General features: G+C 50.0%; 2 protein-coding genes across 5 annotated transcripts in view; one reads left to right on the top strand and one right to left on the bottom strand.

Moving 5' to 3' along the window:
- The window catches only part of LOC122390687 (alpha-catulin-like), a 78,030-nt gene extending 60,685 nt beyond the window's left edge, over positions 1 to 17,345 (top strand). For 2 of the 4 annotated variants that reach the window (XM_043383859.1, XM_043383861.1), the window contains exons 8-16: positions 172 to 382; positions 871 to 981; positions 1,380 to 1,517; positions 2,959 to 3,118; positions 3,937 to 4,088; positions 5,647 to 5,949; positions 11,737 to 11,943; positions 14,764 to 14,862; positions 16,937 to 17,345. In XM_043383859.1, coding sequence (XP_043239794.1) covers positions 172 to 382; positions 871 to 981; positions 1,380 to 1,517; positions 2,959 to 3,118; positions 3,937 to 4,088; positions 5,647 to 5,949; positions 11,737 to 11,943; positions 14,764 to 14,862; positions 16,937 to 17,083 — 1,528 coding nt within the window. In that variant the 3' untranslated portion in view covers positions 17,084 to 17,345. The remainder of the gene's footprint in view (positions 1 to 171; positions 383 to 870; positions 982 to 1,379; positions 1,518 to 2,958; positions 3,119 to 3,936; positions 4,089 to 5,646; positions 5,950 to 11,736; positions 11,944 to 14,763; positions 14,863 to 16,936) is intronic. The other 2 variants (XM_043383860.1, XM_043383862.1) reach the window with 2 other exon arrangements.
- A 2,412-nt stretch (positions 17,346 to 19,757) lies between these two features.
- LOC122390689 overlaps positions 19,758 to 27,992 on the bottom strand; it is a 60,677-nt gene continuing 52,442 nt past the window's right edge. Inside the window, exons 8-10 of the mRNA XM_043383863.1 lie at positions 22,763 to 22,867; positions 22,446 to 22,551; positions 19,758 to 22,162 (exon numbers count right to left, since the gene is read on the bottom strand). Of these exons, the coding sequence (XP_043239798.1) occupies positions 21,788 to 22,162; positions 22,446 to 22,551; positions 22,763 to 22,867 (586 nt within the window). The 3' untranslated portion in view covers positions 19,758 to 21,787. The remainder of the gene's footprint in view (positions 22,163 to 22,445; positions 22,552 to 22,762; positions 22,868 to 27,992) is intronic.

The raw sequence follows: 27,992 nt of genomic DNA, 5'->3' as shown, positions 1-27,992 counted from the left end.
CCATAGGAACCCGGTGGATAAAGAGTAGGGGACCATCAACCTGTACACGACTGTACGATGACGATGGGCGGATGTCGGATGAGCAAAAATGCCTTTAATGTAACCGCCTGTTTACCAACCGGTCATCACCAAGTCTTTGTCCGATGAAATAATTCCTGCGTGATTTTCCAGGTACGAGGAGTGTGTGGAGATGACGCGGATGACGCTGTGCGGCGAGACCTACCGGGAGCGGCTCTCCTCGCTGCTGGAGACCATATCGGAGCGGTCACAGGACTTCACCGATTCGGCCTACACGCCCCACCAGGCCCGCGAGCACATCCTGCTGCTCTGCGAGCGCGCCAAACTCGAGCTCAATCAGCTGCTGCGCTGCGGCGTCGCTATGGTAACCGCCACCTCAGACTGGTTCAGCATTGGATATTTAGAAAAGAGTAGGCTTTCAGGTTGAGCTTGAGTTCAAACGCCGTTCTCCCACCTCATGAACTGTTTTATTAGATCGGTCATTTCGCTTATCATTTGTAACTTTAGCTTTCTCATAACACTTCATTAGGGTCTGGTCTGTTATCGCTTATGTTCAAGACAACGCTAGCGCTACTGGCTATTTTCATTAGCTCGTTGCCTTCTTATTTATCTATTTATTTCTCATCTCATGCGATTATTATTCTTAAATGGGAATAGTTAATTTGCCAGCGTTATCTTGTAGAGTGAACAAAGTGACCTACGACACAGATGTGAGGACTAGAGTCATCGTCTTTTTATTGTTTTCTGCAAACGGTGGGAATCAATTTGTCAGAGAAAATCAAGCTTCTTTACATGCATTCCATTCTTCATTTTGATTTCAAAGACGACGTTCTGCTTACGTATCGTTTTTAGGAGAACCGAGAATCGACGTCTCCGACGGCTGAGTATGACGAGTCAATAGCGAATGTGCTCAAATCGATGCGGGAGCTGAGGTCAAACTTCCAGGCCATCGCCATGGAACAGGTTAGTGCCGCCATATGTGTACCTGTGCCAGGTATATGCGTACTTTCTGTGGCAACACGTAACAGTGCTTCCCTCGCTTGTTTACACCACTTGTGCTAATGGCTTTCAAACATGCTCGATGAAATTATCCGACTTGATTTACATGCGCCTGTCATGGTAGTCGTCGGAAATGATCTATCATGACCCAAAATGACCCAACTCGGCCCAACCTTACCTGACCTAACCCGATCTGCCTCGACCCGGCGGGCTCATTAACGCTCATTCGATTGCCCAGCTGGCTTAACTTGACCTGACCCAAACTGACCTTACGTGCCCCCGGCAGGCGTCAGAGCTGATCCGCCATGACCCAAGCTAACCCGGCTTGACCCGACCTAGCCTGACCTCTCGTGTCCCGGTAGGCGTCAGAGCTGATCCGCGGCGTCGGTGACGAGGGAGAGGTGATATCGGGTATGAAGGCCTCGGCACTGGCGGTGGACACCGACCGGCTAGAAGAGTTTTGTTTTCGGTTTCAGGAGCATAGCGACCATGTGCAAGAGGTAAGAGCTCGAGCGGCTCGTGCGCCCTGGGTCAGGAGCGGGGAGGGGAGGCGGGGTGGCAACGGAGAGGGCGTGAGGGAGTGAGAGGGAGGGAGGGGAGGGGAGGGGTGGTGAAGGATGGATCACGCTCGGTTGTGCGAGAGATGATCAATTTGTTTTTTTTTCTGTGTGGGTGTGTGTATGTTTGTGTGTGGCGTATCCATTAGCGTAAGTGATATATCCTGTTGTGTACTGACTTATCTTGCTGACGTCGGCCGATAGATCATCCTTCTGCTGTGATACACAGAAAAAACTCCGTCCTGTCGCCGTGAATATATATGACCAGTCGCGTGTTTGTCTGCGACGACGTTTTCCTAATCACTGCATTTTGTAAGTTTCCTTGCGTGCTACTATGCTCTGATTTATTTATTGTCCCGATATGTTCAGTTATTAAAATATAAATTCCGATTACCTAAAACGAAAAGGTGCTGAAAATCAGAAGTTCATGGAAATGATGCTAATATCAGTGCCATTTTAGTGTTTACGAGTCGAAAACAGTTTTTTTCTTCTTCTTCTTAACACTTAACTTTCCGGTGTTCGTAGAAAACCTCATCAATTTCAATTCGCGGCAAAATATCCATTCTCTCTGAGAGAGGACGGATATTTTGAGGGAGAGTGAGAGAGGGAGAGAGAGAGGCTCTCTCCCTCTCCTCTCTCTTTCTCTCTCTCTCCCTCTCTCTCTCTCTCTCTCTCTCTCTCCCTCTCCCTCTCCCTCTCCCTCTCCCTCTCCCTCTCCCTCTCCCTCTCCCTCTCCCTCTCCCTCTCCCTCTCCCTCTCCCTCTCCCTCTCCCTCTCCCTCCCTCCCTCTCTCGTCTCGTCTCCGCATGGCTGGAGACCCTGCCGGGTGGTTATCTGGGCCCACCAGGTGCAGGTCGGGACAGGGCTGTCACATACTGATACCCGGCTCTGCAGCTACAGAGCCATCAGAGGCCGGGGCACGGGGCGAGCACCGACAGCCCGATCCCAGAGGCATATTGGGGTGTTGTACCGTCTGTGTCCCGTCCCGATGTGTGGATGTGCAATGTGTGGTCATATTTGCCGCTTGTGTCGTGTTGATGTGTGCTAGTTTTACGGTCCACGTGTGTCCATGTTGCTAATGTAACACCGCCAAAGTTAGTTGCGCCATTTTACCCATGTGTAACAGCTGCATCGCGTGTGATGTGAGGGTAAACTGTACCAACTTGTGAAATTTCAGGTGTGAGTGCGTCATATGTTATTTTAAGTGTGCGATTTGTGGTGTAGGTAACTATCACCAGTCCAGATGACAAGTTATTGTTTCACGCACGAGGTATCACGATATATAGTGGTCTATTTATCACTTGACATTTTTGTTCTTGTGCAATATGTGACATCTTATATGAGTAAGCCATGAAGAAGCATTGACATCACGTGACATTTGCAGGTGTGTAAGCTGTTACGTCACGTAGCGCCGACGGAAACGCTGCAGATTGCCAGCAAATACTCGGAAATAAACCTGCGATTGTACGGGCCGCAGCTCTTAGCTGCCGCCCACATTGTGTGCCTTCACCCCAACTCCAAAATAGCTAAAGAAAACTTCGAAGGTGAGTGCTGTATGCATGACGGGGAATCGCTGGAAAATTTGCTTGAGGATTATACAAATGTTGGAAAACTCATGTGTAAATATACCTAAAGTTTCAATGAATAATAATCTGGTATACTCGAGTTACATGTCACCAGAATATAGTATAGGTGGTGTTCGGCAAGTAATTTCCCACCTGCGTTGTGGCGGGACTTTTTATTAGGTATTCCTGGTATGTCCTGGTATATGCGACATACCTATTTCTAGTTGACGTCACGGCTCGCCGGTACTCCCCTCGCCAGTCAGTGCTCGCTGGTCTCTGGCCGGGAGGGAGGGGGAGGGGAGGGGAAGTGGGGTGACCCCGTCGGCGGCGTCTGTCGAAGGCGCTCCGGCCGATACCGTCGTCCGAGAAATATTGACCACGTCAGACCAATGAGATGAATTTCCTTCAGTATTAGAAAAGATTGGCTCATTCCATACATCAAATTGATCTCTAAATGTGACATGAACTTCTGTTTATAACGCTAGCTTTGACCCCAAAAAGATATCTCACGATGCCGGTCTTTTTGAAGTTTTAGCATCACATTACTTCAGCTGTGAGAATTATCGATTATATAAGCGCCAAGTATTAGTTATTAAACACAACAACAAACACAGCAGAGTGTTCGCTGACGTGTTCGTTTCCGGAGCGTTTGCCGTTGCTGACATGTGTCCGTGCCTTCAGCGTTTGCCGACATGTATCGGCGTCCTCAGCGTTTGCCGACATATGTCCGTGTCCTCAGCGTTTGCCGACATGTGTCTGTATCCTCAGCGTTTGCCGACATGTGTCCGTGTCCTCAGCGTTTGCCGACATGTGGCTGAATCTGGTCGGCGACGTCAAGGTGGCCGCCCGGGAGATATCCGAATGTCTGAGGACGGCCGGTCGGCCGGCCCAGCAGCCCGTCTATATGTCACTGCCCAGACCCGGCAAGCACGGCACCACCTCCAAACAGGTAGGTCAGCCGAGCAGCGCGCACTACGGCACCACCTCCAAACAGGTAGGTCAGCCGAGGAATGCGCAGCGAGGTACAGGGTCAGCTGCGTGCAGCAAACCACACATAAATGGAGGAATGGATATATCGAGCAGCTTCTTTCTGTTTGTTGTATCTCATCCCTAAGAAATGCTCGGTCAAATTACGCAAAGATTACGTGATGTTCGGTATTCACAATGATTCCTTCGCATCTCACCTCACTTCAACTGCATTTTTCAGGGCATATTTTAAGTGCCTTACTGCGTCCCATTCTGGGACGCAGCCACCTCGCATTGGGACGTAGCCCCTGCTGATTTGACCCACTGCGTCCCTGCCCTGTGCCCTGTCCGGTTCCCTGACCTGTGCCCTGTTGTGTGCCTTGACCTGTTCCCTTCCCTCTAAAATGTCCTGCTGCCTTGCCCTGTAACCTGCCGTGCCCTACTTTCTGCCCTCCTCAGTGCCCTACTTTGTTCCTTGCCCTGTGCCCTTAGTCGTAGCACGTGCCCTCTGCTCAACTTTGGGGCACAGTAAAAATTTGTTAAAATATGCCCTGGCATTTTTATCCTAACCGAATCGAGATCGATTCCAAGATAGCTGGAAGCAGTTTTCCTTTTCTAACAACGATATTCGCTGGTGGTTTTACAGTTAACTTTTGAACGGGGACATAAGCTTACAGAGATATCCATCCGCAATGAGCCTAGCCACATTGCGAACAGTAATGTCTCGGTGTAAATGTCCCGTGTAAAAAAACTGTTCTAAGCATTGTCTGGTTATAATTCCATTTCCCGAGCTATAAACTTAATTTCTCAAGAAATGGATGAATAAACTCAGCGTTTAAAGTCCCCATTTAAAGTTTGCGACATCGCTATGAAATGAAGCTTTTAGCTGCGACTGGAAGCACTATCTCATCGTGGATTGCTTACAGCTCAGGCTTTCCAGCGATATTATTTATGGAACACTTTTATTTCTTTTCCGTATCGCCGGCGGCTTCTGCGGGTGTTGTTATTTCAGCGGCTGTGTGGGCGATCTCGCTCCAGGAAACGTCTCTCTGAACCACTCCCTCCCCCTCCCCCACGACCCGGGAGCGTGGGGTCGGCTGAGCTCTGCGGAGCTCAGCAGTGGCCAAGTTCGAACGGCTCAATAGATTTAGTTGCAGCGCCTTATGAGAGCGGCCGAGCGACCTCACATAGGCGACGCTCGATCGGTGCCGCCGGCAGTCTCGGTACTCTGTGACCGCAGGCGGTGCGACCGAGCGGGGTCAGCTGTATAGCAGGTGTCAGCGACACAGCTGACAGCAGCAGCTGCAGTACACAGCACCTCATCAGCGATCACCACAGCAGAGTCACTGCAGCCAACATCATAATTAAAATCACTACAGCAGCCATCGCCACAAGGGCCACTTCACCACAACCAACACAGCCATAACAGAGATGGACGCAACATCAGTGCCTTTGTCATAACTCACAATTCGTTAGTCATACTTAACACTTTCTGATCACTTTCTGATCATGCGTTCTCACCTTCCCCTATCTTGCGCCAGGTGCGTCCCGGCCCGCTGGATGCCGAGGAGCAGGCCAAAATCTCCAAGTCGGGTCTGGAGATGAAGCTGGCCAACGATGAAATGGCCGCCGAGGCGGACAAGTGGCAGGAGGTCGCCGGCGACGACCAAGACAACGACATCCTGCGCCGCGCCAAGGCCATGTCGCAGATGGCGCTCGGCATGTACCAGTTCACGCGAGGCGACGGCACGCTCAAGACCACGCAGGACCTCTTCACGCAGGCTGAGTACTTCACCGAGGAGGCCAACCGGCTCTACAAGGTGGTGCGACAGTTCTCCTATCAGGTGGGTCAGACTGAGAGGTGGGGTGGGGGGAGGAGTTGCCTGGGTTTGCTGGTCATTCATGTTGAGTCGTTGGTCGAGATGTTGGTGGTTGAGTTATCTATCCACCGTAGGGGGATCGGTGAGGGACTGCATCAATAGCCGCATCGTGGGGACTGTTCGTGATGAGGACCCTAGCCTGTTATTGGGCGTCTGACATTCTTGACTGGAGGTCCATTTGTTTGATTACATATCGGCAAACCTTGGTCACTGTGCGTGTCGCGCAGCGGTCCCACGACGTTATTAGGGTAAACAGCACGAACACGCATCATGCGGGGCGGATCCCTTAGAAGTCAGATATAGCAGTACTGTCGGCTGTAGGATGTCATCCATTGCATTTATAAAAGAGGCGTACCGTTGGTGATGTAGTTGTGTGATGCGTCATGTCGGAAGGCTGCTAATGGCAAAGTTCCGTCATGGATGAGATAATAATGGATTGGTGTCTTCGCAGTTTTTGGCGACATTGAGCTCAGGCCTGCCATCTAGCGGGAGAATTATCGTAAGTTAGGAGCAAGCCGAGTGAATGCCGCTGATTAGCGTTGTGACACACGGGAGTGTGGTGTAGTAGCAGGCTTGTTGTGCAATTTTTCAAAAGGTTATGTCTTTATATGTCAGTAAAAGGGAAGAAATTAATAGATTTATGTGCAGGGTCAGTAATAAGATAAGCAGTTCCATGTTATTTATTCATTAAATCGTGAAACAGGGAGTTATTGGAGACTTCGCCAGCACGTGTCGTTTTCGCTATTTTTCACATGAGTCTTTACTTGGCCTAGATCAAACAAATTGTCCGATCAAAGAACAAAACGAGCGTAAGTACTATCTATAAGTCTAATGAAAAAGTTAAACGGAATTGCTAACGTCATTGCCGCTCAATATGTCATTCAAGACGCTCTATGAAAAGGACCCAACCAGTGCTGCATAGTCGATGAAATTTCAGTGACTTTGGCTCCAACTCTGATTCCGGTATCCAAATATCGACTCCGACTCCTCCGGGCAGAACTGTCGATTCACACAGACTTCGACTCTGACTCCGACTCTGCAGCCCTGGTAAGTCTGTGGAGTCGATGACTTTTCGGTGACGTTCGACTCATACTCCGACTACAGCTTTTAAAAATCAACCGACTCCGAGTCGGAACAGAACCGCTGGCTGTGACTACAACTCCGCAACTCTGGTCCAAGATAGCTGCCTAAAACAACTTTGGTGTTTGATCTTCGTACATTGTTAATGTTATTCTAAACAAGGAGTGGAAAAGGGAGACGAAGCCTTCACAAACAAGGATCTCCTGTTGCGGATCAATCAGACGCTGGAACAGAAAGGCATAAACACCACGCATCTCATTTCATCGTTTTCCTAACGACTCTGCACCAATGTAAGCACTGATCAATGCAGTGCGAGCATCGATGTGACTTTGTGTACCAAGTTTGAGTGTTATCCGCCCAGCCGTTCTTGAGATATGGAAGCGGCACCCCGCACGTGCGCACGTGCAGTAGCACCCCCATGGTGACACATGGAAATGTATTGGCCACTGGGTGCCTAACTATTGACGAAGTTATACCGTAATGGGCCCAGCCATTGCAGAGTTACTTTATGTGGAACAATTTCGACACCCCCTAAGTTGGCACGTGGCACGTGCCGTAACATTAACCCGCGCCCTGCTGGGGGGGGGGGTGTTTGAACACCCCCCCTTGTGGTTTTTCGCGAATATCTCAAAAACGGCGGCGCGGAGCGCAGCCGTTTTTGGTACACCTTATCATACATCAATTCTACACATGTTGTGAAAATTTCAGACCAAGGTCATTCAAGGTCAGGTCACCAGGTCACTTGAAGTGACCTCACCTCATAAAAACTTTCAATGTCTGTCATAGCTACACCGAGTGACCGATCGCTTTGAAACTTTCAGCGATTGCTAAGAGCAATAGCATGTACAAAATGTATATCTCAGAATTTTGATATCGATGACCTAAGGTCAGGTCAATTTTGCGACCTCCCCATTATAAGTCAATGGGAGAAAATTGAAATGCGCCTCTTTTGGATGAAAGACATTATAAACACTCCCAAACACCGAATTACAAGTGGTTTAGACACACTGAACTTGAAAATGGTGTCCGTGACCCTTGTTTATGCCCTGAGGTCATCTTAGGTCACGAATGGTATCTAACAGTTTTTCGCAAATAACTTTTGATAGAGGCATGCTAGAGCGCTGAAAACGCCTTAGATGTGTTCAGCTCGACGATACGGATCGACTGATATGCAACATGACCCTTTCCGGTCAGGTCATGACCTTGACCTGAGGTCAAATTTTCAAGTTGACCTTTCAAGGTCAAGTCATAGTTCATTCGATGCGTCTTGACGAGAGGAACACGATGCCGGTAAAAGTAAGCTCGTACAAGGCTTGGGTCAAAAGTTATTGCAGAAAAACTGTTTTCGAAAAAATCGGCTATTTTTGCAGTTTTTGCCCCCTGCAGGCAAAACCGTTGACGTTAGGTCAAATCTGAGAGAATTACTCAGAAAGGGCGTTAATAGGGCTATCGAATGCGCTTTTCCGCGGCGCTGTAGCTCTATTGGTTCCCGAGTTATGCGTTGGCTTCTTGGAAATTTTCGACATTCGACCTGGAAATCGGCGAAATTTTGCCTTCAATGACCTCTGGTGACCTGACCTTTGACCTGACCAAAAAATTGACCGAAGAGATTTCGTCATTATTTTTGACGCTCTTTCGAACGCCGCCTTCCGCGTATCGCTACGTGGCCCAGGAGCCGAGTTACAAGGGGGGGTGTTCAAACACCCCCCCCCCCCCAGCAGGGCGTGGAAATCCAGGACCCCCAGCAGGGCGCGGGTTAACTAAGATGAAGAAAATCGGGCGAAATTCGGAGAAGAAGGAATAAGCTTACTAAATATGTATGACATATTGTCAAACTGCTGTACCATTGTGAGTAAATGACCATATAAAAGGTCGTACAAGCCGATGGGGCTGGGCGTTTCAATACACACCGTCTTACGCATTTTATTTTCGTTATTACCTAAAGGCTGCGTGACGTTTTTGGCTTTCAAGCATTTAAGACATTTTTTGTCGTCTCAGGTCCAATAAGATTACCTCCAACTCGTGGGAATATGCACTTCAAGCCAACTAACACACCACACCCACGTGTGTCATAATGCTGAGAGATGGCGTTTATTCGGCTTGCTCCTAACTTACGATAATTCTCTCGCTAGATGGCAGGCCTGATCCCAATGTCGCGGATCCCAATGTTAATTTCCACGAGACACCAATCCAGTGTTATATCATCCATGGTTCCGTGCACATCGGAACCGATTGGCACACCAACAGCCAGATATCTGGCTCCCTGCTGTGTGTCCCGCTGTGAGCACTCGCCGCGGGCCGCCAGCAGAGACTATACCCTCTCCAGACCTCTGCGTGGTCTAGAGACCATCCTCTCCCAGCCCTCCACTCCTCTCCTGTTCCCATTAGGTCTGATTGGGCGTCGCCACCACTTGGCAGCGCTGCCTGTCGTCTTTTTGTGCAGGACGTTGGGTGGGACAGCGGGGCAGGCAGCTCGTCAGAGCCGCGTGTATAACATTGTCCTCGGCCGATTCATTACCGCTCATTCAAGGACGGCGCCAGCCGCCAGGCACGCGGTCGTTTGGCTGTTTGTGGGAGAGCCATTGAACGGTCAAGTTATGATCTATGCAAAGAACTAGGAAGTAAAACTGAAAAGTGAGGCAACGCTAGAAATCATGGTCAAATTATTAGTAAAACGGCCTATTTTAAATGACAAGGGCATTTTTATTTTAAAAATGGCTTTCCGATACTAAGGAGTAGGGAACACGTTGTCTCTCGTTTCGTGTGCATTATCTATATTACTATTTGAGGAGGGTGCGTCTGTCCGTTACCGAGGTCCCGACTTGGCGGTGCTTTGCGTGGACTACAGGCCAGACCGTTGCACCTAGCGTGGTGAAATTTGCACAACTCATAGATCAAGGATGCGCGACGTGCCTTTGAGGGGTCTGGGCTCGATCGGATTGATGGGGAGCGCGTGGTGCGTGCTCAAAAAGTGCAAATTCGCGTCATAGACTTTACATGTATAAATCGGCGTGCGAAATCGGGCGAAAACGGCTAATTTTGGCCGACACGGGTCCAGTTCCCGTGCAATATCTTGGTGACCAGGGGTCCGACCGGCACGGGGAAAACAGCATCGTGTACAGAATTGAACGGGCTATTGAATGGTGTGCAATGCAGAGGATAGCACGCGCCACGTGCACCGGAGAGGGCACTTTTATTTGAAAAATTGCGGTTTTGAGGGATTTTGGAATTAATTTTATTTTTAGGTGACCGTTAAATGGAGCGAGTTGAATCAACGCCTATTTGCAAGAGAAAGGTACCGCCTCTCATATAAAATTTAAGAAAAGCTGATTGATCCAAATCAAGGTGGTGCAAATCACAGGAGAAAATGGTGTTTGTCAATTTTGTGCCACTTTATTAATCACACGGGGTTTGCTGCATAACCCGATACCTTTGGCAATTGAATATGGTACCATTGGATAGAGCATTCAATTCTGTCCAATATTCACTCTTCATTTTTGCATGATTAGCAACAGTATTCTTAAAGATGTAAATGTTCCAAACCATTACATTGTCATTTTTAGCGAAATTCATCGATGGCCATCAAAAGACTTCACGCCAGTTTTCGAATCATTCTAAAGTAGAACGCATGGTAATACGACACGGGCACCTCGATGCGATGTATCTTTTTTGGTTTTATTACAAAATGCTCGGCCGTCAAAAAGCAATCGAACGAAATGGATACCAACCAAATCGACACAGACCAACCCAATACCCACGGATCAAAAATAACCCTTCTTCGCGTTGCGGAGCACGCGGGTAACCCTAGTGCATACCTCTTTGGATGGGACTTTGTTAGAAATTTTCAAATATTTTGGCATGGCTAGCCTTTTGTTCCTTTTTCGGTCAGATGTCACGGTTCGAAGAAGGCGTGTGGCTCTGAAAGAACCAATGCCGCTTATATTTATATGCGAACATGTGGCCTTCGGGCTTCGTTAATCTCCACCGTCTCTGATGGAGCATGTGGACCTTGGAGCCCCCAGCTACTCTTCCAATACCCAGTCTTTTTGTCGCCCAGCGTGGCGACCCCACACAACTTAGCATCCGTGCCCGTGTGACAGCTTGCCGGTCGCCGCCGCAGTTGACAACTTTGTGGAGCTGACAGCGGGTGTTCGCGGGAGCTGACAGCGGGTGTTCCCGGGAGCTGACAGCGGGTGTTTCCGGAGTCTGGGGTGCCGGATCCCGGGAGTCCCTGGGTTGAACTTTGGAAGACCGCGGATATCCTGGATAATAGATATATCTAGGAGTGTGGGACGGATAGTTCCGGATGTCCGGGCCATGGAGGTCCGGGAATCAGGGACGAGAGTTTTGGAATTTCGGCTTACCCGCTTCTCTCATCAGTCTGGGACCCCGCAAACCAGAAGGATGAGGGCTACCTGCAGGTTCGGGACATAACTCCCGCGACTCTTAGAATCCGCAGCAGGATTTCTCAAAAGATAGCGTGATCATCGGGAGTGAGGGCAGTAAGGGTAGGGAATCCTGATACTTGGAGTGTGGGGGGCCGGGCAGGGGCTCAGTTGTGCCCTTATGTAGGTAGAGTGCCAGGAAGGCAGGAAACACTTTAAAAGTCAACCAGCTGTAATCAGCATGTATGCCCTAGCTAACTATTTATCGTTCATATCTCCTGTGCAGGTGCCACAAGGCGCCAACAAGAAGGAGCTGCTCGAATATCTGGACCAGATCCCGACGCACGTGCAGCAGCTGCAGTTCGCCGTCAAGACGCCCACCGTCGGCAAGGCGGCCACGTTCACCAAGGTCGACAACGTCATCCAGGACACCAAGAGCGCAATGAACGTCATTTCCAGGGTCGTCAATATCTGTTTCGCGTGCGCCAGCAAGGTAAGTGAGCCGCGGGACGCAGGTCAGTCGTGCCAGCGAGGCGCCTGCCCGGTCAATGCACGTGGCACGGCGATCCCGCGGTGCACCTCGCCAAGGGTTACATTTATTACTATTATTATTATATATTGCTACTATCACTATTTATCTGCACGCAGAGGTGGCGCGCGAGAGTCCGCTCCTCCATCTTACGTATGTACCTATGCCTCAGATCGAGTATTACTAGGCCCAGTTTTGCTCATGTTTAACCGAATTCTGATCTGCTACCCACCCGCTTCATTACTCCCCGCTTTTATCACCTCTTATAAACTAAACTAAACAAAGCAACTAAACGTTCACCCCTCAACTCGCCAATGGAAACTGCTGTAGTCTGAAACTGGAACTGCCTATTTCAGTCTCAGCCCGATTGCCGTTTATAAATCGGTTGATTACACGCTATCCTATTTGTGGTTAGGATTCAGATTACATCACTACATTTGGCCCGGTACATTGCCCGGCGGCCTTATTTTGGTGGTCCAAATCTCTTTGTCACCCTACAAAACGCTGGCCATGACCTGACCACTGCCCATCCTATTTCCTTTATGCATATTGGTGGGCGCGGGGCTCGTTAAAGTTCGCTATAGATTAATAAACGCGCCCATCTCACCGTTAACGCCTGGCATTAAAGCCGTTCCGGTGCCAGGCTGACGGCGGTTTATTACCTGAGGCCAGGCCAGCAGCACGGCCTGCCAGCTCCGTCTGAGCCCATCCTCTGTTGATTGGCGGCCCTGTCTAAGCCCACCCAGAGTGGTACTAGCTCCTGTCTCAGTCCGCTCTCTGCAGACGACTCTCTAAACGCACTCCGCCATATGCAAGTGCCCTTGACCCTCCAACAGACACAACCCCGGACGGTGGTTCTGCCGTTCTTACCGGGCTGATTTTAACATAATAATGGTTTAAACTATCGAACATTATAGATCGTCAGCTGGACATTTTCTGTTTTGCTTGAGCACCGCGGGCTCATTGCTGTTGACTGTGCGATCACTATGTGTCCGGCGATGTATCACCTGCGCCTCTATTTCATCTCAATGTGCCGTGCACGGGTGTTCCAACTCTAAGCCCGGACGTCCCGACTCGAAAGGGACGTCCTGTATAAAGCTAACTGCGCCGTGTGCTAAGCGCTGCCGTCTCTCGCCTATACGCTGTGCCAGCTGAACCGCTGACCGGTTGGCTGAGCAGGACGTGTCATCGGACCCGCCCATTTGACCTGTCACGACCCCGCCCGCCCACCATGCACCGGCCCGAGCGAAAATGCAGGATGGGTCTTTAAAGAGATCAGGGAGGGAGCTGCTAATGGGAGAGGTATAGGTGAGAGGGGCGTTTGACGTTGCGGACTGGCGGGTACGGCCACCCTGGGCTGCCGAGTGTCCGGCTGGCTGCGTCCTCGTGATGCTGGTCTTACGACATTATATGACCAGGTATATGCTGGTACAGCCATCTGTCTGTCTGTCTGTCTGTCTGTCTGTCTCTGTCTGTCTGTCGGCCTGCCTAACCGACTGGTTGTTGGCTGGTTGGCAGTCGGTTGGGTAATTGGCCAAAGTCTGGCAGACAGACTGACAGACTGACTGGCAGACTGACAGACTGGCTGGCAAACTGACAAACTGGCTGGCCGATGGCTGGACGGCTGGCTCGGTGCCGCGTCGGTCTGGCAACTCACACTGGCCAGTTGCCAGCTGGTGCCAGGGCGGCTCATCAGCGGATCTGGTGTGATCGTCGCTTTATGAAAGCCGCCGGCCGTCTGATTGATTAACAGGTGGCCCCACGATCCGTGCAGTGGGGAGCGCGCAGTAACGGCGACGTAAAGCCGCGTCACGCCACGGTGCAGATATCTCGGTCGGCTAGCTGTCCTGCGTCCAGCTGCCCAATGAACCGCTAAAACGAACTCAGCGCAAGCAGTGGATCCTAAAATTTGACCTAAGTCAACACTCACGGCAAAATTAATGACTGTTTACTGATGATTCTCCGACACGAATTTTGCTCCTTTTAGCTAAATGAGTACCTTCATAACGGCTATTTGGAACACCATTCGGCTGACTGAAAAACAGGCGTCGCTTTCAGAACGAGCTTAGGAGATCAAAACGAATTCAAATCGACCAAAGCCGAAGTAATCCCCAATTTTTAGTCTACTTCAGGTGTCTTTTGTTTTATTTTTGCCCATAGGACGACAAACGAGCAATTGACTTTCGTGACATTTCCCCGTTCTATGCCTAGTTCCACTTGGCTATATATAACGATATAATTGTGACCTCCAGTCTTCTTATTGCCCCAAAGGGTGTGTGACAAATGACAATACTCGACTCAATAAACGATGATTAAATAAAACAAAAGCTTTGGACCTATTGCTATGCCTAATATCTTGCTTCTGCCGATTTGAGCAGACATATAACTCGTATTTCAGTGCTACTTTCGCGTATATGAGTGTTTTGCACGGGCATCGCCATCAGTCTAGTTACGATTTTATCATGTACAGTTATGCACCTTTTTACATGTTCCTTTTGCCTGGATCTGGGAACTCTGGCGTAGATTTCGAGCGCGAAGCGTCCCTTTGGACTCTGCGCTCGACTGGTTGGGTTTGGGGCGGTATATCAGGCGGAGGGACTGGGGCGGGCTGGGGGTGGGCCGGGGAGCGGCGCATGAGTCTCGTTGGCTGGCGGCGGGCCCCACCACCTGGACCCCGTCTTCTCGCTCTGTCTCTCTTTCTGTCCGGCTGTGCCCGCCCGGAGCACTGCCGTGCCGCCCGGTGACCTGACCTGACCTGACCTGACCTTTGGCATGTCATTTCAGTACGAGGTGTCGCTGCCGGGCCCAGTAGAGGTGCGAAGCTTGAAGCCATTTCCGTTTATGTATACCCTTTATCCGACAGATGTGCGTAGATTAGCCAAGGTATCGGTCGTGTCGGCGTGCTCGTGTCGTGTGCCGTGCAGTCGTCACCCCGTCGGAGTGAGCTCCCACCACGCCTTCCCTCTCGCTCGCGCTCGCTCGCCGCTCTCTCTTCCACCTGTCGCTCTCTATCTCTGGCTCTGCCTCTACCTCTGTTGTTTCGTCCGGTCACGGTCTGCGCCACCCGAGTGTCGGTCGTGCCGGCTGGCGCGTCCCGACCGTGTTTGTGTGCGCGTGTGGCGCCTCCTCAGTGCGGAGGACGCACTCCTGCCTGTCGACCGCTCTCTCCCAGGCCGCAATAGAGGCAGATTGGCGGCACCTTTGAGCTAGATTCGCCGCCAGAGCTAACCCTGACTGTCAGTCGGTGCCGGGAAGATGATCTCAGGAAAAGTCGCTAAATCAAAGGCTGAGACAAGACACCTTGGTATTCTCTTGATATGTGTCCATTAGCACGCAAATAAAAATAGCATTTAATTGTGATTTGTACACGTATTGAAACGTGTGTTTCCTGAGCTAGCCCCGGCACCCGACAGACGGCATTGGTGGCTCAGCCTCTACTTTTCTCTCTTCTTTCCCTTATCGCTCAGTATGTATATGCAGAGATTCACCCTGTCTATACGTCTCTCTTTCTCTCGAGATGACCTCTGTGGTGTCATCACTTCTCTCCGGAGCCTGTCGATACCAGCAGAAATACAGCCACTGTCACGCGCTGTGTCAAACACACACACACACACCACCGGCTGGCGGAGCTGCTTCTCCGTCCGCCGTCTGGCCAGCCGGCTCTCTCGAGCTTCTCCGGCGCGGCCTATTGATCGCGCCTTGAGCCCACCTTAACTGCCGGCAGCGCGCGCGGTCGGCCGCTCCGCCGCCCGCGGCCGCTAAACTGGCTGCCTTTCTGCTGGTGCTCGAAGCCCGGCTCCGGAGACGTCTCGAACTTTCTCGACTTTCTCTAATTGCTTTCGCTTGGGTGTGTACATAAGGCGAGCCCGGCTCGGCTGGTTGCAGTCTGGTATAACAGTTTGTGTATGTATGTGTGCGTGTGTGTGTGAGGGTTTTGTTACAGAGTGCAGTGCGGTGCTGTGCGCGTGAAAGAGGATGGGCACTGGGATGGGTGGGTGTTGTATGGTAGGAGCATGGTATCTTTTCATTTTGGACTATTAACTGTTGTTTTTGATCATTCATTATGCTTTTCGTGTCGATTTCTGAGCTTTGGGTGGAGCCTCGACCGTGTCTAAAGGTTAAAAGCAACAGATGAACCCCTGACGTTTACCGTTGCAAGTGCATCCGTCCTATCCTTACTCGAGTCTAACCTATCCTCATCCTTACTCATAGTTCCCTGTCCCGTACTGACAGTCACCCCACCAGACGACCGGTGGGGATAGTTTCAATTGGCCCACTCCGCTGGGATAACCGCTTGAAAGACTCCCACTGCGACTCTCCGGTCAAATAGAGATGAATTCGGCAGACCCGACCTACCAATCGATGATTCGGCTGGCCCAATCGGTGGCCCTTTTTAGCCTATAATCCCGTGGCCCTTAAAATGGTCTGAGGGTATCAACATGGTCTATCGCATCCCAGTACCAGGCAGAAGGCTTCAAGCGTGATTCCAGCCGTGTTATTGACCGGCTAATTAAACGTTTTGATTGTAGAAAATTAGGGTCCAAAGCGTGCAATAGTATGCACGGACGATGAATTGCTTGATCATTTTTCAAGAATGCGGCGGCTCCATCCAATGCTTGAAAATCACACCAGTTATTTTATTAACTTTTTGCTTATTTCTTAATTGAGAAACGTTTGCGATATCAGTTCAATGTTTTCTGGATTTCATGGTTTTACCGCTGAGCATACTGTTTTATCTATTTTCAAAACCCCATTATAATTCGTGCTTATTTTATGAATTATTTATTCCATCAACACTACCGTCTACCTCCCCGATCAACCCGAACCGCCGTTTGTTCGCATGTCCCCTCCCCCACCGTGACATCTATCCCACCCTTCCCGTCCCACCCCACCCCATCCCATGCTGTGCTGTCCCTCCCTTCCCGCCGTCCACTGACCTGTGACTGTGTCTCCGCAGTACAATCTGGACTTCCGCGGCCTGTCGCCGCGCGGCCCGTCCGCCTCGCCGTACCGCGGCTCAGAGGGCGCTGACGACGTGCTCGGCTCGGGCTCGGCTGGCGGCAGCGGCGGAGCTCAGACGGCATCCTCCGACCCCAACATATGACAGTTGGGGATGGCTCGGAGGGGCAAGGGAGACCCGCGTCGCACGCGGGTTTCCTTCCTGCTCTTCTAAGCCATCGAGACAACGTATACTGCAGAGGGTGGGACGGCGTAATGGGGAACTAGAGGTTCCTGAGCTGCCGCCAGGTGGCAGCGCCTGCACCTGGCGGCCGGCTCGGCGAGCGGAGACGATGGGGTCGATGGACGATGCCTTGCTCGACATTTGGGGTCTCTGATTTACCAGCGGAAGTTTCTTTTGGTTGTAGGGAGAAGAAAGCATCTCTAGAAGCGTCACAGTTTTATCTCTGAGTTCGCATAGTACCTACCTACTACAAAATTTTGAGTTAGTTTAGGTAGGTCAACGAAACCCTTTCAGTTGAGTAGAGCTGGGTGGACAAAAGTTGCCGAATTGGTAACTTGTGACTTCCAGCACTCTTGGACGTCATTAACTTTGCCTGGAAGCTATGACCGTAAAAGGCACCTGATACTGAGCAATGTTGACTCAGCAAGCCTGAACTTTATACACTTTGAACGCACATTTCACACATTTCATGTTCATAAATTTCTAGCTCGCCCCTGCATGCTTAAATTTTTCCGGCTCATCACATCCCATTTCAACGATGACAAGGTTATTTTCTATTTGAATTTAGTCGCGTCTCGACAGCAGCCACGCCTTCTCCGAACCGTTTATATTTCAATTAATATGTCGAATTTCAATTAAAATGTTAAATAATTTCATGAATGGAACAGGATAACAAACAAAGTGAGGGAGAAGTGTCAAAAATGTATAAAGGGAGTGTGCCAAATCGATTGCCTAGATTTATCGAGTAGTTCGGTGTCCTAATGGCGCGGCGTGCGCCTACCAGATCAGAAAGATGTTAGATCGCAATAGACCATTCTTGAACGATTACATGTAAAGCGGGCCTCAGATTTGGCCCCTATGCCGAGCTTTCCATGTTAACAAGGTCGATTCTGCTCGCAGCTCAATGTGACAAGCCATACTGGCTGGTGTGGGTAGTCGCCGCTTGGGGTGAGTCTGCGTGATTGCGAAGCATGTTAAAGATGACGGCTTCCCTGAAGTCTCTGACGCCCATGGACAGTGATTCTTACTCAATGTGCATACCTGCAATACCCGATGTCAACGCAACCCTCAGTGCCAGTAGGTGTACTGGCGCCTTCAATTAAATTAAACAACATTAAGTTGCCCGAGCCAATTATCATTTTCTCCTTGTTTCTTGCTAACGTTTCAACTGTTGCCATTAACCCTATTCCTGGCGGGGGGGGCCTCAGGAGCCCCCCCCCCTGAGGTTTTTTGGTTATTTCTCCCAAACGCGTTGAGCTAGGAAGCTCAAATTTTCTGACTTTTCCTATAAGGCTTCTACGCAACATGTCTGAAAATTTTGAGTTGATCTGACCTCAGGTCAGGTCACCAGAGGCGGTTTGGTGACCCTACCTCAGAAAAGTTTGCAATCACGCCAGAGCTAGAGTTTTTGACCGATCAATTTCTTCTCTTCAGGCTTTAGTTAGGGTACCAGTATGTGCAATTTGTATATCTCGGAATTTTGATATCGGTGACCTAAGGTCAGGTCAGTTTCGCGACCTCCCCATTATAAGTCAATGGGGGAAAAATCAACTCCCTGTTTTTACCACTAAAACGGGTCGGAATGGCCCCATATACCATACATAACTTCATATACGATCAACCTTCACTACCTTGAGGTCTGTTTTGCTGTTGGGCAGCTGTGAGGTCATGTGACGTCATCAAAGGTCACCAAAGGTTTTTGGCCAATAACTCCGTACAGGAACAAGATACAGACGCGTGGATGGTCTCATTGTGTTCAGCTCGTCAAGACGCATCGAATGATATACATGATGACCTCGAGGTCACGTGACCTGAGGTCAACCTTTGACCTTGACCTTTCGAGGTCAACATATATATCATTCGATGCGGATTGACGAGAGGATCACGATGATGCCCTTAGTTTGTTCCTATCTTGACTAATTCGAAAGTTATTCGAGAAAAACTCTCTCCATATCTAGCGCCGCCATTTTGACTTTTTCGACCCCTGTGACGTCATCTTTGACCTGACCTGAAAATGACCTTAGTAAAAATTGTAGACCTTGTCCATGCGTATCCGATGCCGTTTACCGCTTGTCGCTATCTTGCTTCGTTCTCGAGATCTCAGGGGGGGGGGGGCCGAATCGGCCCCCCCCCCGCCAGTTTCTTGTCCCGGCGGAGCCCGCCAGGAATAGGGTTAATTGGGATATTTTTTTCTGATACGGAGGTCCACCTCACTGACGTGCTCCCCCGCCAGCCCAATGCGCCCTGCAGCAATCTGACAGCAATATTCCCGCGCCGTCTACCTACCACCCTGCCCCTCCGTCCCTGGCCGTTCCGTGACCGACTGTGACCCAGACCCCTGACCTGGACCGGTGGCCGTACGACAGGTATGTACAGCCCCTGCTTCACTGTGTGTCTAGCAATACTACTGCCAAAGTGTGCGGCCACGCTCGCAGCGCCGCCTGGGGGCTTCCGGGCGAACTAGGGTCGCGCGACGAACGGATTATTTGCTCAGAGGTCGCGCGGCCTGGCGGCGGCTGGCGCTGTGCCGCCACATATCACAGAACTGCGCGCTCCGGCCCGGTGAGACACAGGGTCGTCAGGGGCCGGCGGGGCCCCCGGGGTCGGCACGGGCCAGAGCGGGGCCCCGGGGCGGCAGGGGCCCCTGGCGGTGACAGGACGGCCCTGAGAGACGGCTGGCCCTCGCCCTTCTCTGAATGTTCTCTTATGTACTCCGAGCGCGCCGGCACTCGTGTGTGAAAATCATAAAAATGAATGCTTCCAAAAATGTTAGAGTAAGCATCTCAGTGGATTACTTGCCAAGCTAGCTCAAAGTTGTTATACAATAAATTATCGTAAACATGTTAGATGTAACTTATTGTTGTTAAATACCGTTAGCGAGAACCAACTGTTGCAACAACCTGTTAAAGTAGCTACTCGCATAACATATTGTTATGGTTAGTACCTGCTGCACGGATGCTAGTTATCTGTTGACTGGAGTGTACGGGGCCGCTGGTTCCGCCGGTAAGTAGCTGCCGTCAATATCCGATGCAAGGTCTCCTGGTTATACCATGGCTAACTGATCGGGAATCTGGCCGCCCGTTATCGAACAGAGACCAGCGGACTTGGTTTGATGCAACTCTGCTGAATGCGACATTGAACATCACCTCTATACCCCGTTGAGTTGTGGCCGTACCAACCTCAGTGTGAGAGGCGCGCGCCGGTTAACTGTATTTAGTCGTCGTTTCAGTCCCCGTGCATGTGCATTGTTGAAATTCGCACCGTTTTTGTTTCACCTCACCTATTGTTTGTCCCGATGCTGTCCTCCTTTTCCTCGGTTCTTTATCAGTGTATGCGTAACGCCGCTCCGAGTGTGCTGCGAAAATGCCGTGTGCGATTTTGCTCGCCAGTTTTAAAAGTTGTATATTTTGAACGGTATTAATAATAAATTATCGCTGTGTAAGCATGTTTTCGACAGTATACGACGGGAACGGCAATCAACTATCGATGATCGACATCTCCAAACGCTTACATTTCCCTACAAGTAAGTTCAGCTCAACCAGGCTTCGCATAAAGCCAAACATTGTATCAGCAGGGGTTGACGTTCAGTGCTCACTTCGGTCAGGGCAGCATCCCGCCTCATTGGCACGGAACAGTACTGCCTCAACTGAGCAGCATATCACAACACTTTTCCACATAGCACACAACACACTGTCGCGAAAAAACATGCGCTCCACACCGTCGAGTAGACGGTGTCAAACGGACAGTATCATTAAACCAGCTTAGACGGAATCGGAGACTCCATACAGATTACCGGAAAGCACAGACTGTCGCCGGTCACACCGTACTGATCGCATCAAATGGTCGCATTTGACGTCAAATGATCACATTTGACGTTAAATAACGGCGTCATATATGCATTTGACGGCAAATGGTCACGTCACGTCACAGAACCGCATTTGACGCCAGTGATTGTCGAAAGGCCAGGCGGTCGCCCTCGATGCTTATTCAGCTGTTTAGGGCTATCAAACCGCTAAGTGTCAGGTGACTGGTAAACAACGGTTCTCCTGAAATGATCATCGATCAAAAGAGTGACAGCACCACATTGACACCATGAGTGAGGCAACACTTGATTTGTCGATTATATCCAATAGCCATGCGCTCCGTGACATAACCAGTAACCGCATCGTACCCATCTACCGAGACATCCATTTCAATTTGGGATGGTGGACGAAACGGGCTACTGAGAGACGCTGGTGGTACTCTTACATCTTACTCTAAACCCATGATTGATTAACCAAGCCCTACCTGCAAATGTAGTCTGACAAAATAAATTGCACACCACTCGGTAACGACCAAAAGTATAAGAACACTGCTACCTCATTCCCTCATTCACTGCATACACACTCTCTTTTGCACATCCACGCAATACATTACTGAAAGAACAGGATCGTCTCAACCTCCCTCCGACAACTTAACGCTACCTTTTCTCAAGTCTCTCCAACATCACTTCCTGCTTCACTCCCTCACTCCTCAACTTAACTTCCCACCTCCCCAAAGGCCAAAACTCCCCACGTCAACTTCCCTCCCCTCCCGCTCTACCACTGCACATCAGTCGCCAATTATCCCCTTCTCCCTCTCCTTCCCTCACGGCTTACCAGAGATGCTCGAGAACGCATGAAACGACGAGTCTGGCAGGGCCGTGACCAGCGCCGTGTTCTGTCCGCGGGCGCGCACACACAACACCGCCGTGGTGATGGAGGCGACGAACAGCAGCAGCAGAATCACCACCAGGCTGATGACAAACGTCAGCACCGATACACAAACCGTGTCGAAGCGCACGTCGAGTGCCGTGTCGTGCGGCAGGAGTGTACGCGTTGCTTCCGTGATGGCAATGTCTTGGGGAGCGACGACGCGCAGTCGCCGGGCGAGGCGGACCGGTTCGCGAGCCTCCGTGCGCTGTTCGGCGGCGGAGGATGAGCCGTTGACCGAGCGACGGGACCGGCTCAGAGCCTCCGAGACCTGTAGGGAGCGTGGGGACTGTTACAGCCCACAGGTGACCAGCGCATCAGAACGTGAGGAGAGACTTAGTGCGTCAGGTGTCGAGACGTGTGCTGCGGCACAGTATCTGCAGTGATAAGTGAAGAAAAAAGCCAATAAGTGGTCTGAATTATTTTTTTCAGCCGTTTGCATGTGGGTCGTAATGGGTCACATAATTGGAATGAATGTGTTGCGACGTAAGCTAGTCGGCAGTCACGCCAGATTACAACAGGATTACAGACAGACTACAGAAGCGGACACCTACCGCTGTAACGTCCTCCTCACAAACGCCGCACTCTCCCTTGCACAGGTCCAGGTTACACTCGATGATGACGTCCATCTGCTCCGGAAACTTGAACGCCGAAAAGTAACTGAAAAGGACGGTTATTCAGGTGAAGAAATGTCACTTATCTGTAATCACTTGCATTGAACGTGCTACAACCCGCGTTTAAATCCAGGTATGCATATCTATACCCATGTTGTTTCGCTATAGGCAGTGATGGCACTGCACAAATGTGCGCCGCTACTTTTTACTTGACACAGCAGTAGTTCGGGCGTCGATTCGGACGTCGCTTTACCTACCTGTAGGCCATCACCGCCTTTTCCTGCCTCGTCTTCAACCAGGGGGACAGCAGGTTCGGCTTCATCGTACAGCCGACGTCGTCAGTCAGGTTGACGTGGGACGACCTGAAACATTTGACGTCAGCAATGACGCTGTGACGATTCACTCACCGACTTCATCCAGTCAGGTCAACGTGAGACGATCTAAAACAGGGGTCGGCAAATGGTGGGGCATGCCCCCTTTGGGGGTAATGGAGCCCTTTCGGTGGGGGTAATGAGGGATTCTGAGAAAGCCTATCTTTTTAGAGTTTGTAGCTCCAGTGATGAAGCCATCGTGACTGTTGCATCCCAGGGTTCAAAGATTAGCCCAGGCCAAAGGCACAGCACACATTGATTAGATACCAATTTTCACGTACCTGCTCGCCTCACCATCTCACCCCTCCGTACAGTCGTTCAAAAGCAGCTGCAACTTTTAACCGTCGCCCGTCTGTTGGCGTTTCAACAGCCGCTAACGTAAGGGGGAGGAGTCGATCGGACCCCCGCGGCCTCTCGGACTCTGATATAGAGCTGTGCATAAAAAAGACGAGCGTGCTACCCGTGACCATAGGAAGCCGCTGCTGCCCATTTTTAAGGTCCTTGGTCATTCCGTCTCATTCAAGAGGGCAATGATAAGTGTCGAGAAAATCGAGACCCGCTATAACTTCTTGAAGTGAGATTTTATGGCTCAAGATGATCTCCAGAAAAAGCTCATAAGCCAACGGTCATTATGGGTCCAGAGGCCAGTTTTACCAACAGAAAAATAGCCGCCTGCCGGAATTTTTGTCTAAAGATCGTTTCACATATGGAGCGTAAACGGTAAAGCCCTATCCGCTTACGAGCCCATCGCGTTTACGCTCCGTATGTGAAGCGGTCTTGAGGCAAAAATTCCGGCAGGCGGTTATTTTTCTGTTGGTAAAACTGGTCTCAGGGCATGATATTTTCCGGGCTGGTGAAAAAAAAATGATGGGTTCGAGGGTACAATTTGGTCGTGATCCAATGCCTTTTACGTGAGCTTTTAACGAAAAACCACCCGCCGCCCCTATACGTATGTACAGTCTGTCTTAAAAGTACCGCGCAAAGTGACGGTGGATCCATCAAGCCTGACCGAGGAAGGGCCTGCTATAGTTTGAAAGTCACCGAACCAATTAACCTGGGGAATGGACGAGGATGTAAATTGCTTCGGTGACTCAAATTTAGCAGGCCCTTCCTCGGTCAGGCTTGATGGATCCACCGTCACTTTGCGCGGTACTTTTAAGACAGACTGTACATACAAGGGTTAAATGGGATATAGCATAGGCGGCAGAACGGGGAGGGCACCGGGGCACCGTGCACCCTTTGATTTTTGCATTTTAACATTAGCCCTATGGGCGTTGCATGGAAAGAATGGGACCAAAAGTCGGCAGTGCTCCCCCCCCCCTCCCCCTTAATTGAAGGTGTTCCGCCGCTACTGGGATATAGGCATTAAATGTTTTGTGGAGGAAGTGTCATGTTTTAAATTTGATGCATTGGAAATGCACAAATACCCAAAGAGTTCCAGGACGGTATGGAATTTCAGTAAACTTAGTTGTGTCAGCAATGGGGTCTGGTAGGTGGGGGTAATGGCCCTGCCTGGCGCCCAAAAAGGGGGCACGACCCCGAATGACCTGCCGACCACTGATCTAAAACATGTGACAATGACTGTGACGTTTTGCTCCATACGAGCGCTTCGTTTCACGCAGTATGTCAGCACGGAATGCAGCCACTGGCGGTGTCTCGAACTGTAAAGACTGCGCAGCTGTTGCGCTACATCGTGTTGTAAAACAATAGGAAAGAGGAGACCAATCACAGGCCAGTCACGTTTCCGTTCTCTACATAACGGGTGTGCACTTAGTTTCTGGAAAAAGATTGATCATCCGTATCTTTAAAACTATTAAAGCTATCAATACAAACTTTCGTACAGTGAATAATCATTCATTTGGGAATGAGCATGCCAAAATTCAGACCAAACCGACTATTTTTTCATAGAAAAAGGAGCTTACAACTAAGTCATGAACGCGGAAAAGAGTGGCGGAATTTTCACAAAAATAACAAAAATTCCAGAGAAACAACTTCTCTTCCCACTGGCGCTTTCTAGGTATTGCTAGAAAGAAAGCTTGTGCCATTAGAGGAACGGCACAAGCACGGGGAAGTGCGTGGCACATGCACAGTGTGCAGGTGTGTTGATTCGTGTCGAAAGTGCCCCACACTGAAAACAAAATGACACAAAAAACGACTAAAAACGCACAGGCAGATCGTGTTAACTAGGCTTTCTTGTGTACCCTGCATCATGCATTTTTTTACCCGTCGCAGACGTGTCAATTTACAAATGTGTTAACCCAGTCGTGTTGTGTCCTTAAACACAATATCATTGTGTCTTCAACACATAAGGCTTGTGTGAATACATTTGCAGAATAAAAGGTAAATGTGTTACTAAATTTAACACAAATCGCAAGTGAAAGAAGGAAACACGTGGTAATTATGTAGTTTGTTGCCGGGGCGCCGTTGAAGGGACTTTGGCTTGGGCTGGACAGGCTGACTGCCAAAGCCGGGCCCCGAGTGGAATCGGGCGCTCGGGTGCGGTCAGGGCTGAGCACCCGGCCGGCCGACCCATATGGTCAGGGCGCGGTCAGAGTTGAGCACGCGGCCGGCCGACCCATACGAGGCCCCATACACGAGCTGGAACTGCGCCCGGTCGGCCACTTCACAGCCGAAGGGTGAACGCGTCACGTGGACGGCTCAATCAGAGCGCCAAGTGACGATGTCCCAAATTGGAGGACTACTGTACAATACAGTTGTCCAGACATCCGGGATAAACTTACGGCCACCGATTTTTCAAATATCCTATATAGACTGAGGAGTTTCTTCATCCAAGCAGACGTTAATTAGCTATGCTTCAGCTTGCCCTTGATGTTATCAGCGCATATTGCTCTAAACAATTTATCATGTATCGACTCCCTCGGCTGTATTGTGCATTTTGACCTTTCTCAAAACACTTTGGCAAATTTTTACAAAAACGATAGGCGTTATCACAAGTGTATTCGCGGCCATTGGGGCGACATAAGAAAAGAAGAAACCAACTGGCCCCAAGAACTTTAAATTATCAGTTAGCATGCATTTTTTCCTTGATGTGTAAAGAATTTACCATTATTTGTTACAGAAAATTGCATTTAAAATCTTCCATTTATGCTTTTTTCATCGTTTGCACAATATGTTCTTTTACTAAGCTAGAAACACTAATTAGAAATAGTTCCCGCATCATCAAGAACAATAGGGAAGGCTTGAAGTCAGGGCCTCCTCTAAGGATTTTTCACTGGGTGGGCAAAATTTTTCGCCGCTCCCCTGCCCAAGGGCAGATCCAGTCACTTGTTTTGGGGTGCAACCATTTTCACGGGCGACTGGGGGGGGGGGGGGCGGGTTAAGGCCTATGTCACTTTCACAGTCAACCAACTGTGCCATTTATAGTTTAACGTTTGTCGTGTGTGATATGGTATTTCGTGTGTATTTCACCTTATAGGTATGCCTATTGTTTACATTAGTGATATCAATAACGGAAAATCAGGATACCGATACCAAAACCAAATGCCAACCAAAACCATGAAAAATACCGAAACCAAACCAACTTGGGAACATGAGGGAAATACCAACTTTTTACCGAATTCGTATCCACTTATACATTAGCCGGATTCGTAATACCAACAAAATACCGAACAACATTAGGATCAAAATACCAAATACCAAGTTGGTATCAGTTTGGCATCGGTATACCAAAAAGTTGGTATCCGATTGACATCTCTAGTCTACATACATTTAAAATTTTAAGAAGACTGCAAAAGTGCGGAGTTAAACTTACTATGATTGCTCCTTGAACCAGAAATCGAATAGGTAGGTGATGCTCGCTGCCTCTTTTTAGGAGGCATGGTCAGCTTACTCTTGGCGCGTCCTCTTGATCTAAATACGGCTTTTATTGACCTTAATCTACTTGTAATACATCCTTGGCCTTGTAGCGCGCTACCCTGCTGGCCCATGCCGGTCTTTGAGGGTCCCACACTGACCTCTGAGGCCCCATGCTGGCCTGTAAAGGCCCATATTAGCCTCTGAGGGCCCCGCACTGGATTCTGAAGACCCGATGCCGGCCTTTAACCATCCCCTGTATTGGTGTTTTTCCAGCCGCGAACGTAGGTACTCGTATAGGGGGGGGGGGGCGTTGGACCTCCCTTGCCGTTTCGCCCCTGATCGAGCTAGAGCTTCGCGGAAAAAAAAACAAGCGTGCTGCCCGTGACGAGAGGAAGCCGATGATACCCAATTTTAACCCTCGCCGGCACAGGCCATTGCGTCCTTCGGCGGCACGACCCCCCCCCCCTCGCGTTTGGCCCCTGATCAAGCTAGAGCTTCACGGAAAAACGAGCGTGTTGCCCGTTACGAGAGGAAGCCGATGATACCCAATTTTAAGGTCCTAGGTCATCGGGTGACCTTCCAGGTCAGGTCAATGACCCGAAAACCGGGAAAATCGGGACCTGTTAGAAAGTCGTAAAGTGTGGCTGCTATGTGGTTTTCCGGGGTGCTGATCACGAATATCGTGTTAGTTTTGATCAGAGATGATTTAAGCATTTAGACCAGGTCGGGTCAGGTCAGGTCAGGTCAACCGGTAGGGGTTGTGACGGGTATTCGTATTACGTGTCAACCGCCTCTGACAGCTTCGTAACATGTTACGAAGGCACCAAAACTACTTCGTAAATGTTCAAATGGTTGCTAAATTCGAATTCAGCTAAAAAACTAGCCTAGAACATGAACAAAACTCGAAAAAGTGAACCGAGGTCACCCGAGGTCACCAAAGGTCAATGACGTGACCTAACCTTCAGGTGACCTTGACACCCACCCTTATGTATGGGAGCAACATCAAATCACATGTTTGAACGTTTGAAATCACGAAAAGCTTGCAAACGCGCGGCTAATGCGAGCCGACATACGCCGAATCGCGATTTCGGCCAAACATGGTCACGGAAAAGAGGTCACAGGTCGCGAGTTATTCGCAAAAAATCGAGGGGGGTCCGTTCGACTCCCCCCTATACGGGCGAGGGTTACCCCCCGAGTTGCTGGGGGGGGCGTTAAACGCCCCCACTTTTTTCGCTGGGCCATAGCAAAAAAAAAAAAAAAACGGCGCGCCGCAGGCACGCCAAATTTTGGGTGCCTCTAT

This window comes from Amphibalanus amphitrite, unplaced genomic scaffold (genome assembly GCF_019059575.1).
Source record: "Amphibalanus amphitrite isolate SeventyFive unplaced genomic scaffold, NRLGWU_Aamphi_draft 000405F_arrow, whole genome shotgun sequence".
Taxonomy (NCBI): domain Eukaryota; kingdom Metazoa; phylum Arthropoda; class Thecostraca; order Balanomorpha; family Balanidae; genus Amphibalanus; species Amphibalanus amphitrite.
This window is presented reverse-complemented; position numbering and strand designations above follow the sequence as displayed.